The sequence below is a fragment of the Capra hircus genome, chromosome 20, assembly GCF_001704415.2.
Source record: "Capra hircus breed San Clemente chromosome 20, ASM170441v1, whole genome shotgun sequence".
Lineage (NCBI taxonomy): Eukaryota > Metazoa > Chordata > Mammalia > Artiodactyla > Bovidae > Capra > Capra hircus.
The window spans coordinates 38,346,180-38,361,134 of record NC_030827.1 but is presented as its reverse complement, the minus strand read 5'-3'; the positions used below and the strand labels follow the sequence as shown (position 1 = coordinate 38,361,134).

The 14,955-nt window shown below is 43.8% G+C and overlaps 1 protein-coding gene across 1 annotated transcript in view; it reads left to right on the top strand.

The window, feature by feature from the left end:
* SPEF2 (sperm flagellar 2) overlaps positions 1-14,955 on the top strand; it is a 199,850-nt gene that overhangs the window by 177,254 nt on the left and 7,641 nt on the right. The window contains exons 34-35 of the mRNA XM_018065771.1: positions 3,952-4,131; positions 14,588-14,827. Of these exons, the coding sequence (XP_017921260.1) occupies positions 3,952-4,131; positions 14,588-14,827 (420 nt within the window). The remainder of the gene's footprint in view (positions 1-3,951; positions 4,132-14,587; positions 14,828-14,955) is intronic.

Below are 14,955 nucleotides of genomic sequence, written 5' to 3'. Positions count from 1 at the left end.
ACCTATTACTCCAAATATCTCTTGACTTTCTATTTTTGTATTCCAATCCCCTCTGATGAAAAAGAATTTTTTTTAATGTTAGTTCTAGAAGGTCTTGTAGGTCTTCATAAAATCCAGTTAACTTCAGCTTCTTCAGCATCAGTGATTGGGGCATAGACTTGGATTACTATGATGTTGAATGGTTTGCCTTGGAAATGAACTGAGATCATTCTGTCATTTTTGAGATTGCACCCAGGTACTGCATTAGGGACTCTTTTGTTGATTATGAGTGCAGCTCCATTTCTTCTAAGGGATTCTTGCCTACAGTAGTAGATATAATGATCATCTGAATTAAATTCATCCATTTCCATCCATTTTAGTTCACTGACTCCTAAAATGTCGATGTTCACTCTTGCCATCTCTGTTTGACCACTTCCAGTTTACCTTGGAATTTACAATTGACTTAACATTCCAGTTTCCTATGCAATATCATAGTTTACAGCATCACTTTTTTTCACCACCGAACACATCCATAACTGGGCGTCATTTCCACTTTGGTGCAGCCTCTTCATTCTTTCTGAAGCTATTTCTCCTCTCTTCCCCAGGAGCATGTTGGACACCTACCGACCTGGTGCAGGGGCTGGTTTCATTTTCTGGTGTCATTTCTTTTGCCTTTTCCTACTGTTCATGGGGTTCAGAAATACTGAAGTAGTCTTCCATTTCCCCCTACAGTGGACCTTGGACTATTACCATTTGTTGAAGCCAGGCTTGTGTTTTGAAATACTATCTATTTGCTAACAAATCCCAAGAGTCTATTTCAACCCCCAACCTGTCTCCCAAACATGAGACTCCTAAACAGAACTGCTTATTGGACCTCTCCACGTGGATGTTCTAGTAGACATTTCAAACCTACTGCATCCAAGTCTGAGTCCGGACCCCTCATCTCCCCACCCTACTGCCCTGCCCTCACCCAGAACCCTCTCCCTCTTGGTCAGTGGACATTCTGACCTTTCTATTGGTCAGGCCAAAACCCTAGAGTCATCCCCAGTTCTTTTCCTTTTTTTCTTTTCAAACTCTCACAGCCAATCCTTTAGGAAGCCTTGGTAGTTCTACCATCAAAACCTGGGGTTGATTGGTTCCAGGACTGGCTGCTGGCAGAATTATCCTGTAGGACTGAGAACTGCAGCTCCGAGAGGCTGCCTGTTGTTCCCTGCCACATGGCCTTTTTACAGTGTGAGATTTGCTTCTTCACCAGCAGGAGAGCTTCTCACTGGCTTCAAATCTCTAATCTCTTCCTTAAGACCTTCCTTAAAAAGAGTCCTTTTTAAAAAACACCTCACATGATTAAATCAGGGCCCAAGTTTGGGGTCTCTTTTGATTAACTCAAAACCCACTGATTAAGTACCTTAATTGTCTGCAGACTCTCTTTGCCTTCACTCCTGGGAATGACTTTCTCATCACATTTAAGATCCCTCCCACTCAAGGGGAAGGGGTTATACAAGATATTTATTCAAGGGGGTACTCCAAGGGACAGAAAACTTCAAAGCCTTCTTAGAATTCTTCCCATAAAAACATTTTAAATGATCTTAAGAATATAGCAGTCCTTACCTTTTTTACACGTTTCATCCACTGATTTAAAATCAAGCCTGTGTAGTTAGAGAAGGAGTTCACGTATCAGTTCACTTTATTTTTTCACATCTTCCTTCAGTATATCATATTCAGCCTCTTTGTTAACAGAAATAATGTGTTGCACCTACATAGCATTTTCAAGAGCATTTCAGTGGAAATAATACTAAAGGTCCAGAATTCATATGAAAGAAATGGAAGATAAGCATGAAAGGACAATGCCATGGTTATCTATCGGTGTCAACACCCTTCTACCCCATGTCCTGCTGGAAATCCCTGAGGACTTCCAATGACAAGTGGGAAGAGGAAATAAATACAACGTCCTGAAGGAACCCAAAAGCTGGATCATGACTCTTGAAAAATCTAAGGCTGCCTGACCATCTGAGCCTGGCTCTGTGCCTGCTTACAGCAAATACTCAGTAAACTTATGATTAAGATAGAACTGAATGATTGAGCTTGCAGAGCCCATTGACCTCAAAAATTCTTTTCTGCTTCCTAGCATAACTTTAGTTTATGCTATGAAGTTTAGTTTGTGCTATGCTTTAGACTTCAGTGTTTTCCTATTAAAGTTATTTTTATTTAAATTTGGATTCGATTTGTCAAATATCAGGAATTTATTTTACCAGTTCATCATGGACGTATAATTGAATTTGCTAATAGTTGTAAGGATTGCTAGTAATAAAGAATGACATGATGTGTACAACAGATAGCTAGTGGGAAGCTGCTGTGTAGTATAGGGAGCTCAGCTTGGTGCTCTGTGATGACCTAGAGGAGTGGGATGGAGGGGTCGGAGGGAGGCTCAAGAGAGAGGGCATACAGCTGACTCACGTTGCTGAACAGAAGAAACAACACAAAGTTGTAAAGCAATTATACTCCAATTAAAAAAAATTTTTTTAAAGAATGACATGCTATCTCTAGATCTAGATACTTGCTTCTCAAAGTGTAAGTCAGAACCAGCAGTTTTGGAATCACCTAGGAGCTGGCTAAACATAAAGAAACTTAGGCCATCTACTAAACATCCAGAAAAGAAAGAAAGAAAATGTGAAAGTCGCTCAATTGTGTCCAACTCTTTGTGACCCAGAATACTGGAGTGGGTAGCATTTCCCTTCTCCAAGGGGTCTTCCCAGCCCAGGGATCAAACCCAGGTCTCCCACATTACAGGCAGATTCTTTCCCAGCTGAGCCACAAGGGAAGCCCAAGAATACTGGAGTAGGTAGCCTATCCTTTCTCCAGGGTATCTTCCTGACCCAGGAATCGAACGGGGGTCTCCCACAAACATCCAGAACCATCTACTTAATTAGAGTCTACATTTTTAAAAGGTTACTAAGCACACATGTTTGAGAAGAGCCAGCTGCCTCCCAGAACAGAAGTCCCTAGGTATTTAAGTGTGGCCTGTGTGTCCCAGGGTTTGGCCTGGGCTTTGCCGGGCCCCAGAGGATGATATTAGATCCCCAAGCACCAACTCTGCTGTCAAATGCATGAGACAATGCTTCTAGAACTGACTAGAAGCTCAGTCATTCAGAATGTGGGAGAGACTTGCTGAAAAAGCTGGTATTCAGTGATGAGCACACTCTTCCTCTGTGAGAGTCCTCACTGGAAGGAGTCACATTGCATCAACAGATTAGGGAGTTCAGAGTCAAGTGGCTGAAACAAGGAGGCTAATGGCTGGAGTCCCAGTGGCTCTGGGCATTGTGCCCTCCCTTCTCCCGCTTCCCACAGAGAGGGATGTACCAGAAGCTTCATGATTGGAAGTCAGGGCCAGTGTGTCAGGATGGAGTTGAGGATGGACAGAAGGGTTCTTGCTCTCTTTTTCTACCTAATATGCACCACTTTAATCAGCACATGCCTCTTGTCTGTCTCTTCAAGCCCATGGACTGTAGCTCACCGGGCTCCTCTATCCATGGGATTCTCCAGGCAAGAATAGTGGAGTGGGTTGCCATCTCCCACTCCAGGGGATCTTCCTGACCCAGGGATCAAACCTTCATCTCTTGTGTCTCCTGTATATACATGTATATATATATATATACACATATATATATATACACACACACACACACACACACACGAATTTTTGTCTTCCTCTTTCTGACTTACTTCATTCTGTCTAATAGGCTCTAGGTTCACCCACCTCATTAGAACATCAGAATTTTTAGAGCCCTACTTTTTTTTCTAAATGTTTATCTTACTTTTCAGTTAATACCATTCATTACATGTTAGTTTTAATAATTCAGTCCTCAGAAAATGACCTTATTCCAAAACTGGAGAGATTCTTCATTGTCTGTGCATCCACTGTCTACCCGATGGTTTGCATTTTCCCTCTGGCTGAAATTCTTTTTTGTGTGACAGTTTTTCTTTAGGTTGTTTGCTGACTGCGAGAAGGTTCCACCCCAGCTTGACTACACACAGATGCTGCTTTATTTTGCTTGCCATCCAGACAGTACAGAAGGGGTCTACAGGGCCCTCAGCGTAGCCATTGGGACTCACGTCTTCCAGCCAATTGAAATGCCTCATCCTGTTGCAGCAAAGGTAATTGTGTTCCAGAAATGGACTAGCGCTGGGGTCTGGAGGGGATCCCAGAAGATTCTGAACTTTTCCTCACACAATGCTTTACTAGGTCTTAGATAGACTTGGCCGTACTCAGTTGGATTAGAACTTGGGGCCAACTCTGAAAAAAAAAAAAATGCTTTGGTAGTAAAATCCAAAATTTGCTCAAAGTTTCTTGGTGGAACCAAAATTGCTCTGTCAGGGACAGTTTTTATTTTGCATGAAGTGCTAATCCTGATAAATGAGAATGAACTGGGTATTAATCCAGGCTGTTTGTCACACTGTGTGGAAATTCTATGTAAAACAAGTTCAACCTTCAAACATATACCACAGATTTGTAACACTTGATAGAGTTTCAGGCCCAAACTTGGCCACCTAAGATGCATGGGCAATCTTTGTGTCGTCTGCTTCCAGGGACAGAAAACTTTAATGTACAATAAAACCTCACATCCCACCATAGATTTATCAAGGGTTAACATTCCCTGACTTTGGTGGGGGGCAGGGCGGATAGAAAAGTCACAGAACAGAGTGCTGACTTATGAGGTGCCCGCTGGTCTGACTTTTTAGTCTGCAGCAGACCTTGTGAGGTGAGCTGTGGCCCTCATAGTGGAACGCTTTCCTCTGTTCTTCTTTGTGGACACGGAGGGCAGAGGGCTACTATGTGTCCAGACTCCTCAGATATCCCAGCCACAGTTCTTTTCCTTTCATAGAAAAAATACGCTGGATTCTCTGAGTGAAAATGGGAAGCTCCTGTGATAGCTTTCACATCCCAAAAGACATAGATAGACCCTCTTATCTCCAAATGTCAGCCCTGGGCAAATGGCCAGGAGGAACTCCTACCCCTTCTATCAGAACCAGGCTGAGGCTGGGCTATTGTCTAGGAAGCTGACAGCTCAGGGCTCTTCACCCCAATGCTCTGTCAATGCAGCATTAACACTGACTCAACAACACAAAGTTCAGCAACGAGTTATTGTTATTCCCACTCGAGAATGCTGTCTTCTTAGCCCATAGGAGGACCACTTACATTTTCCCAAATAAATGACAAGCCAGATGCAGTCTGCCTTCACTTGGGACTCCTTTTGCCACTTTCCCAGGGCTTCCCAGGTGACGCTAGTGATACAGACCCTGCCTGCCAATGTAGGAGACATAAGAGACAGAGATGCTGCAGGTTTGATCCCTGGGTTGATGCCGTGGAGGAGGAAATGACAAGCCACTCCAGTATTTTTGTCTGTGAAATCCCATGGACAGAGGAGTCTGGCAGGCTACAGTCCATGGGGTCACAAAAAGTTGGACACGACTGAAATGACTTAGCATGCACACACACAGGGATGTCTCTGCATTTCTGTATGGATTGGGCCTCCTTCACCCATCTCTGGCATGGATCATGACCTGCCTTGAGGTCTCTATGGAATGTCTGTCCTCTAGGAGACCTTCCCTGACCTGCAGTGGTGGCAGCACCCTGCCTGTGTTCCCATAGCTCCCTGCACTTCTCCCCTCACAGTAACCCTCACAGACAACTGCTTTACATGGTCAGCTTCCATTCTGGGCTCTGGGCCCCCGGCGGTCAGGGAAGGGCCATCTGTCTTGTTCTGCATCCCCAAACCTGCATTCCTGAACCTGAATTACTGCTATAGAGCTCAGTAAACACATTTCATTGAGTGGAACAATCAGCTAACTCACTATTAGCTTTGTAAATTATACCCTTTGTGTAGTCCTGTGATCTACAAGGGTTACAAATCCAGTTGCCCATACCCATACAGGGCTTCCCTGGTGGCTCAGACTGTAAAGAATTTCCCTGCAATGCAGGAGACCCAGGTTCAATTCCTAGGTCAGGAAGGTCCCCTGGAGAAGGAAATGGCTACCCACTCTTCTTGCCTGGAAGATCTCATGGACAGAGGACACAACTGAGTGACTGGCACTTTTGCCTTCACCATACAAGAAAGAATGGGAGGACGAGGGAATGATGGCCCAAACACGGAGGGAACACAGAATAAAAGACAGATTAGCATGAGGCCTTACTGATCCAAAGAGAGGTCTGTGCCTTCTTTTCTGCCCCCTCTGTGTCTTTGCTCTTGCTGCTCCCTCCACCTGGAGCACCTGCCAGCTCATCTCAAAAGGTTCAAGGCCTCTCCAGTATTCAAGGCCTATTTCCTACACCAGCTCATTCATGAAGCTCCCCCTGACACACTGACCACTCCCTCACCTGGGCCCCATTTATATCCAGATCCTCTCTGGCAAGACTGAGAACCATCCCACATACCCAGGCATTTATTCAATTACTTATCCAGCACCTTGGTGACTTTGGAACTACCCTTGACCTGGGGATAAGGCAAGTAAAGTGAAGGCTAAATCAAATGGTGATTAATGCCACAGATGAAAAAGAAGATAGGGAAAAATACAGGAGTCTGGGAAGGAGTTGCAGTGTTAAATAGGGTCTTCACAGAAGGTGTCTCTGTGCAAAGACGTATAGGCAAAGGCCCAGAGAGGTGAGAGAGAGAGCCTTGCAGATAGACCTCTGGAGGAAGAGCATTTAAATGAAGACTGCAATGGATGCAAAAGACCTCATGTGGGGCCGTGCCTGGTGCATCCCAAAGAACCTCAAGTCAGCACTTGCAGAGCACTGAGCTGGAGGAGAGCAGCAGGAAAGGACAGTGATGAGGAGAGGACTCTGAGGGCCCCTGGAAGGACCTTGGCTTTGGCTGTGCCAAGAGATGAGATGAGAAGGCACTGGAGCAGGGTCATTTCATTTAAAATGGATGCCCATATAGAACAGACTGTAGGGAGCACAGGAGGGAAGCAAGACTAGTAATGCAAGCTGGGGGTGGTTTATCTATTGACTCCTACTCCTGTTATTTCCACTGTGCACTGGAGACAACTTGTTACGCCTCTTTGCGTCCTCTAAAGTGGCAAGTGCTCAGCAATGCACATAACAAGTTCTCCATGTGTGTTGGTAAAAGGGAAGAAAGAGAAGAAGAGAGAAGGAAGGGGTGGACTCCCATCTCTGAAGCAGAGAGGAGGAGAGCAGACATTCAAGAGGCAGAAGCAATAGCAGATTTGGAGGCTGCACTGCTGCTGCTAAGTCGCGTCAGTCATGTCCGACTCTGTGCGAACCCATAGACGGCAGCCCACCAGGCTCCTCCATCTCTGGGATTCTCCAGGCAAGAATACTGGAGTGGGTTGCCATTTCCTTCTCCCGGAGGCTGCACTGAGTCACCAGAAAAACCAGGAAAAGGCAGCCTATGCTAGAAGAGTTGCCATAGCAACAGACAGCTGTCTGGATGGGTAGCACCCAGGCCAGCTACCACCAGCACTGTAAGAGGCTGCATCCCTTCTGGCCTTGACCCCAGAGCTAGTGCTCGCCCAGGAAGCAGCTCCCTGGGTTACTTCTCTTAAGAACTCTTTTAAAGTCCAAGGACACTGTGCAAGAATTCTCCCGCAACCACCGCACAGCAGCAAAGAAACCAGGGTGGGGGCAGGTCTGTCACATGCCACACACACAGGCATGCTCCTGGCTGGGAGTGAAGCATAGGAGCCTTTGGCATACAGGACCCATCGCCTCCCCCATTCTTGCCTCCTTCTAGCTCTCACCATCCTGCCTCCAATTATCCTGCGGCCTCTCTGTGCCCTTTCCAACCGTGTTCTGGTTTCCTGGGCAACCTGATCCCAGGAAGTTAAAATGAGCCTGCTCAGAAACAATGCCTGTAACAGGTTAACAGGTCTGTGTTTACTCCCAAGACATTCAATCAGATCTCAGTTTTTGCTTTCCAAATAAACAACTGGAAATCTCCCTGATGTTTCATTCTTCCTCACTGTATTCTTCCTTACACGCTGGTTTAGTCAGTGTGGCACAGACCTCCTGTTTATATCCACAGCTTCTTTGGGTAGTTTAAAGAAGCTCGAGAGCCAAGCACTCATGACCAGGCACTAGTTAATGTGAAACATCAAAGAAGTTGATGTTTGTTCATCCTGGCCTGTGGGATTCGGGGTTATGATATTGGAATTTAGTAAATTGTGAGCTTGAACTGCCCACGTTTTAAGAGTCTTGTTAAAGCATCTTGACAGGTGGGTTGAGGCCTTGGGGTTCAAATAACTCAAACGTTCCTCCCATTCTGCTCTTTGATGCTTTGTTTACATTAGTCCGGAGGACTGACCTTCTGTTCTGCTTCTGAGATGTGGGGAACTAAACAGATTGAATGGTAGAAGTTCACACTCAGGCACCATTCTGAGGACATGTTGCTGGGAGTCCTCAAGGGCTGCCTCTGAGAGTGTGACAAAGTGCTTGCCAGCCCCACAATCTGCCTGTTGCTTAGAAGATAATGTGACTCACACAGAGTTTTGATGCCTCTAATAATTGCTCATTCAGAAGCCCTGGCTTTTCTCCAAACCAGCATGCCTGGTTTTGTCCATACATCCATATCCACAATTGCGGTCTGTTGGTGAGCACCCCCTCCCGTGCACGCCCTGAAGTCCTGCCAGGAAGCTCCTTGGGTTCTCATCTTGGCCGCCCTTCACTCCCTCCCTTCCCACTGAACCACTAAATCTATTCTGTCCAACCCCTTAAAGAGCAAAACTAGCAAATGCTTATAAAGTATCCTCTAACCTAATAAGACCTAATGACATAATGCCATTTGAAAGACATTCTTCATTCAAATGTTTAATTTGTTATCTTTGGGCTAAAATTTTTAAAAATCCATTTATCCCATGATGACAATATCAAGCCTTTGAGACTTTGGACCCTCTCTAGTTCCAGAAATGACGAAGAGAGACCAGGTTCTTGCTCTTTAATTTTGGTATTGCCTGCTCATCCATCCCAGTTCATCATGTGCTCACCTACAGTTTCTGTCTGAATAGAAATTCACTCATTCTTCATACTATCAGCAAGACATTCTATGTCTCAACACGATTCTTTTCACCACACTCAATGTTCCGTCTCTTCAAGGGATTATTGATGGGAAGCCAGTGTGATGATTCCCAAGCTTCCTGTTGCTGTTGCTGCTGCTAAGTCACTTCAGTGGTGCCCGACTCTATGCGACCCCTTAGACGGCAGCCCATCAGGCTCCCCCGTCCCTGGGATTCTCCAGGCAAGAATACTGGAGTGGGTTGCCATTTCCTTCTCCAGTGCATGAAAGTGAAAAGTGAAAGTCAAGTCACTCAGTCGTGTCTGACTCCAGCGACCCCATGGACTGCAGCCCACCAGGCTCCTCCATCCATGGAATTTTCCAGGCTAGAGTACTGGAGTGGGGTGCCATTGCCTTCTCTGCCAAAGCTTCCTAGGTAGAGACAAAAAAGTCAGTTTCACATTTCTGCCAAGTAAATCAGTATTGCAGTTGCTTAAAATGGAGAAGAAGCTAATTGGATCGGTAGACAGATAGATAAACAAGGAAGACTAAATAGATAGATATACTCAGTTCCAAGAACTTCAAGATCAGATTATATTTCCAATTTAGCAAAGGATACAGAAACTCAACTAAAGCAAGGTGACCACACAGAACTAGGCCAAATGCAACCTATCTCCATTGCACCACCCTGCGCCTCTACACATCCTTCAGAGGGGCTTACGATGACCAGAGGCTTAATTCTGTGCCCTGGTATAGTCTTTTTACACATGGGACTTCAGTGGCTATTTGGAAAGAACTTGTATGATCTATGCACTTAATGCTTCTACTGAATTGAGTATGTGCAGGCAATGGCACCCTCTTCTAATTTTAAACCTAAATTAGCATTTTTCCTTCCTCAGAATAAAGGAGAACCAGCCCTCAGGTGTTCTATGACATCGGGCCAGTCAACATTCTGAAAACACTCATTTTTTCATGGCAAGATGCCAGGAGCCAGCATGGGGAATCCCACCCGTGGCAAAGGTCATGAGGAAGGGGGCCTGACAAAATGCAAAGGTGGGATCAGGCCTCAGGGGTCCCCCCTGGATTTTCTCAAGCATCTATCCCCAGAACCAAAAATCTGTCTTCCTTTCTATATTATGCCTTTCACCAACTCCTCTGACATTAACAGGGGGCTGTCCCTCCACCACCTTTTCCTGGAAAAAGTTAATTTAGAGCTTTTAGATAATAAATCTCCTGGGCATAATAAGAGTGTTTCAATCCAAAAACCCCTCTGATGGCTTTCTAGCCTGCCTGACAGGTTTGTCTGGACTCTTTCAGCTGCGCATGTGATTGTTTGCAGCCTCCCCGATGGCGATGGCGAGAGGCACAGGAAGCTTAAAACATCCTAGGAATGTAGGGGCTTCCGAGGAGTCAAAATCATTAGAATAGGACTGATTAAGGGTTTCATTGTTGAGCCAATACTTGCTGCCAAGTTTTCATATCTTTTATTTGTTGATATAGTTGGTATATAGAAAAAAACAAGTAGCAACATAGATCTTTGAGTTAAGTACCTTCTTTGTTATAACCCACTGCACCTTTGTTCTACAGGAATGTAACTTTAGTGCTTTGAGAGTGATACAGATTAAAGAAAAACACTTCAGGAGAAATGAGATTAACATTCATTAAGGAAGAGAGCCATAAAGTGTTAACAGGCCTCTTGGCCAGAAGATAATGTAAATCACCTGAGACCTTTTGTATACAGAAAGATAAGAGAAAGAAAGCCTGGTATCAGTAAGGGTCAGGACTGCTGCCCCTACATGACTCTGTATCTTCCATTATGTAAAACTTAGGGTATATAAGTACCTTTTAAAAATAAAGTTACAGGGTTTTTGCACAAGCTTGGCCTCCCCCGTGTCGACTCTCTCTCTCTTTCTCCCTCTCCCTCCCTCTCTTTTTCAGGCTGATCCCTTGGAACACAGAGGCTCACCGTGTCTACTTATTTGCCTGGGCTTTTTAAGACCCACGCAAGAGGGAGCCCAAGGTGGGACACCCTCTGTTATTCAAGCAGGAGCCTGTGGCCTAACGTAGATGGTGCAAGTTTCTTGTCTTGAGACTTCATTAGCTTTCCATGTAAACCAAGGAATATCAGTCTCTTTTATCCTCTATTTTTTCACTACATTATTCTCTTCTAATCTCTCTTTAAATTTCTAATTAATCTTTCTTCGCCAACTCCATCCCCGCTTCAAATTCCCTGGATCCACTGGGGCTGGACCCCAACAGCAAATCATTGAATATCTATCACTTCATCATCAGAAACACACAACACATTTATTACAGTAAATATTATAAATGCAAATCTACTGCAGAGAACTTGCAAAGTACAAAATAAAAAGTAAATCACCTGTTTGACCAATCAGAGGTAGTAACTACTATCAGTTCTTTAATGTATCAGTTTCTCTTCTTTTTCATTAATAAGTATTAGATATATAAGGAAATGAGGACCCTGGTGTATTTTGCTGGCAGCCAGCATGGGAGATCCCACCCATGACAAGGTCATGCAGAGAGGCCTGATGGGCAAGGCGAGTCAGGCTTCAGGGGTTCCCCCTGGGTTTTCCTGAACATCTACCCCCAAAAACCAGAGTCTGCCTGCCTTATTGTACTGTGCTTTCCACTCTTCTGCCTCTAAAAGGAATTAACTTAGGGCTCCAGTTAGCAGTCTCCTGCATATAAAAAGAATGTCTCGGTTTAAACCCCTTTGATGGCTTTCTAACTTATCTGACCGGTCTGCCCGGACTTTACAACTTGTGTATTGTTTACAGCCCCCAACTGTGAGAGGCACAAAGCTCAAAACATCTCAAAGATATAGAGCCTTTTAGAGCTAAGAATTAGTTTGGTGAAGGGTTCCATTGTTAAGTTAATATTTGCCACCAGGCCTCCATATCCTTTATCTTTTAGGCACCTGGGAGGATATTAATCAATGTAATCAGGATGCAGAAATAGGAATATAGTAGTTTTGATGTTAGCAATACTAGACTTTTGAGTTAATTAATTTTCTCTTTGTTATACATCACTGTACTCCTTTTCCTTGTTATAAATTGTTGTATCCTTGCTATGTAAGAATGTAACTTTATTTAGTGCTTTCTGAGAGTGGCACCAGACTTTGGGAAGAACAACACTATTACCCTTATCAGAAAAGGGCTGTAAAATGTTAATTGGCCTTCTGGCCAGAAGATGATGTAAATCACCTAAGACTTATGTATACAACTAGGTATGCAGAGAGAAAGCCTGGTCTCGATAAGAGTCAGGGCAGTTGACACTGCATAATTTTGTATTATCCATTGATCTCTATGTAAAATCAAAAGTATATAAGGCCTTTCCAGACAATAGAGGATGGGCCAGTCACTGGACTGGTTCCCCCATGTCTTCTTTACTCTATTTTCAGTCTGAATTCCCATCTTGGGCGTGGAGGCTCACCATGTCTACTTACTTGCCCTGGCTTCTAAGATCCATGAGAGAGGGAGCCCAAGGCGGGGCACCCTCCTCTATTCAAACAGGCACTGGTGGCCTAACGTAGATGTGCAAATCTCTTATCCTGAGGTTTTATTAGCTTTCCCCGTAAACCAAGTTATTCAGCCTCTTTTCTCCACTAAATTTTCCTACTACACTATTCTTTCCTAATCTCTCTTTTATATTTCTAAATAAATATGTTTTTCCTCACCATGCCGTCCCCACTTCAAATTACCCTGGATCCACTGGGGCTGGACCCTGGCAGTATTTATTATTTGTGTTTTGTTCCCTTTTGCACTTATCCCATGAGTGTTTTTTCACTGTCATTTTCACTATCATTCTAAGCTAAAATGCACACAGCAGCACAGCATTCCATCATTCCAATGATACTATCATTGATGTCACCATTCCCTGTTGTTGGAATCATAGGTTTTCTATTTTTGTGGTAAGTAACACAAAATGAACATCCACATACAAAAGTCTTGGTGCACATGAATATTTCTTTAGAATCAGTTCCTAGATCAGTAATTACTGGGTCAAAAGGTAGGCGATACTTTTCAGGCTTTTGATACATAAGAAACTACATCAGAAACAATTTACTCTTTCCCATACTCAGAATGCCAGCATCTAAATTCATGGCTCTTGGTCAAGTTTCAAAGAGCAGCAATATGAATCCCAATCTGTCTGTATTCAATCTGTTTTCTATTTTACTTTCTGAGTGCTTCATTGAGTTTAACATCCAGTATCCAAACAAAGGCCCCAAAGTTTCTCAGAATCTATCAAACTTGAGAAATTAACCTGCCACAACCTCTAGACTGCAGGCAGTTTCCAAAGCAAATCCTGTCAAAAATCTAGATTCATGTGTAAAAGTTTGACAGAAGTCACACAATTCATTTCAGTGCTTTTTTATTGAGTAATACAGTGTATCTGGGGCTTCCCAGGGGGCACTAGTGGTAAAGAACCTGCCTGTAGGAGAGAGGTGGTTTCTATCCCTGAATGGAGAAGATCGCCTAGAGAAGAAAATGGCAGCTCACCCTAGTATTCTTGCCTGGAGAATCCCATGGACAGGGGAGCCTGGTGGGCTGCAGTCCATAGGGTCACCAAGAATGGAGCATGACTGACGGGACTTAGTACAAGTGCATACAGTATATCTGAAATAGTGATAAGCAAAAGCATGTGTGAAAGTAAATAAAACTCACCCCACACTAAGGCCTCTGTCAAGTACCAGCAGAACTGGTCTAGAATTTTGACATGATTTCCAGTGCGGCCAGCATATTCTACTTCTTTTCTTTTTATTCTTTTTACTTTATTATTTTTTATTGAAGTATAATTGATCTACAGTGCTGTGTTAGTTTCAGGTGTACAGCAAAGTGATTCAGCTATACATACATATTTTTCAGATTCATTTTAGATTCATTTCCCTCATAGGTTATTACAAAGTATTGAGTATACAGTAAGACATTGGTTATCTATTTTATAGATATATTCGTGTGTATATGTTAATTACAAACTCCTACTTTATCCCTCTCCCACCCTTCCCAGTTGGTAACCACTTTTGCTTCTTCTTGCTGTTGTTTCTGAGTTGGAGAAGGAAGAAAGACTTGTCTTACTGTCTAGCATATTCTATCTTTAGACTTTGTTTAGCTAGTCTGTGGTTGTTGCTCAGTCGCTAAGTCGTGTTCAGCTCTCTGCAACCTCACGGACTGCAGCACACCAGTAGGCATTACCATCGCGAGGCATAAAAAGTTCAGGACAAAATTGGTGTTTTCTAAATATCTCTATTCGGAGAAGGCAATGGCATCCCACTCCAGTACTCTTGCCTGGAAAATCCCATGGACGGAAAAGCCTGGTAGGCTACAGTCCACAGGGTGGCAAAGAGTTGGACACGACTGAGTGACCTCACTTTCACTTTTCATTTACATGCATTGGAGAAGGAAATGGCAACCCACTCCAGTGTTCTTGCCTGGAGAATCCCAGGGACGGCAGAGCCTGGTGGGCTGTCGTCTATGGGGTCGCACAGAGTCGGACATGATTGAAGTGACTTAGCAGTAGCAGCAGCAGTAAATATCTCTATTACTGGAAAGACTTAATCTTCTCTTTATTTAATTGCACAGACCTCTTCCTTTACTGATATGAGTCCCATTGAGGAATATCCTGAACTCGAGGACAACTTTATGAGTGAGGAAAGAGAATTACAAGAGGACGGGGAGGAAAAGGAAGAAGAAATCCCTGAAAATGCGAATACGGAAACGATTTCTATGCAAACATTACTCCAAGTGTTCCGAGGAGGAAATGAAGTACTGGACGCTAACAGATTTGCCAGCCACCAAAAGATAGAGAACATTTATTTAGAGGTTGGTTGGATTCTTTCATTAAAGAGACAACCTATACCCAAGAAAATTTCCATCAATTTTGAGTGTATGGTCATAGAATTTCTCCTGAAATGTCTCAACGTGTAGAAATTATGATGATTCCTTTAGTA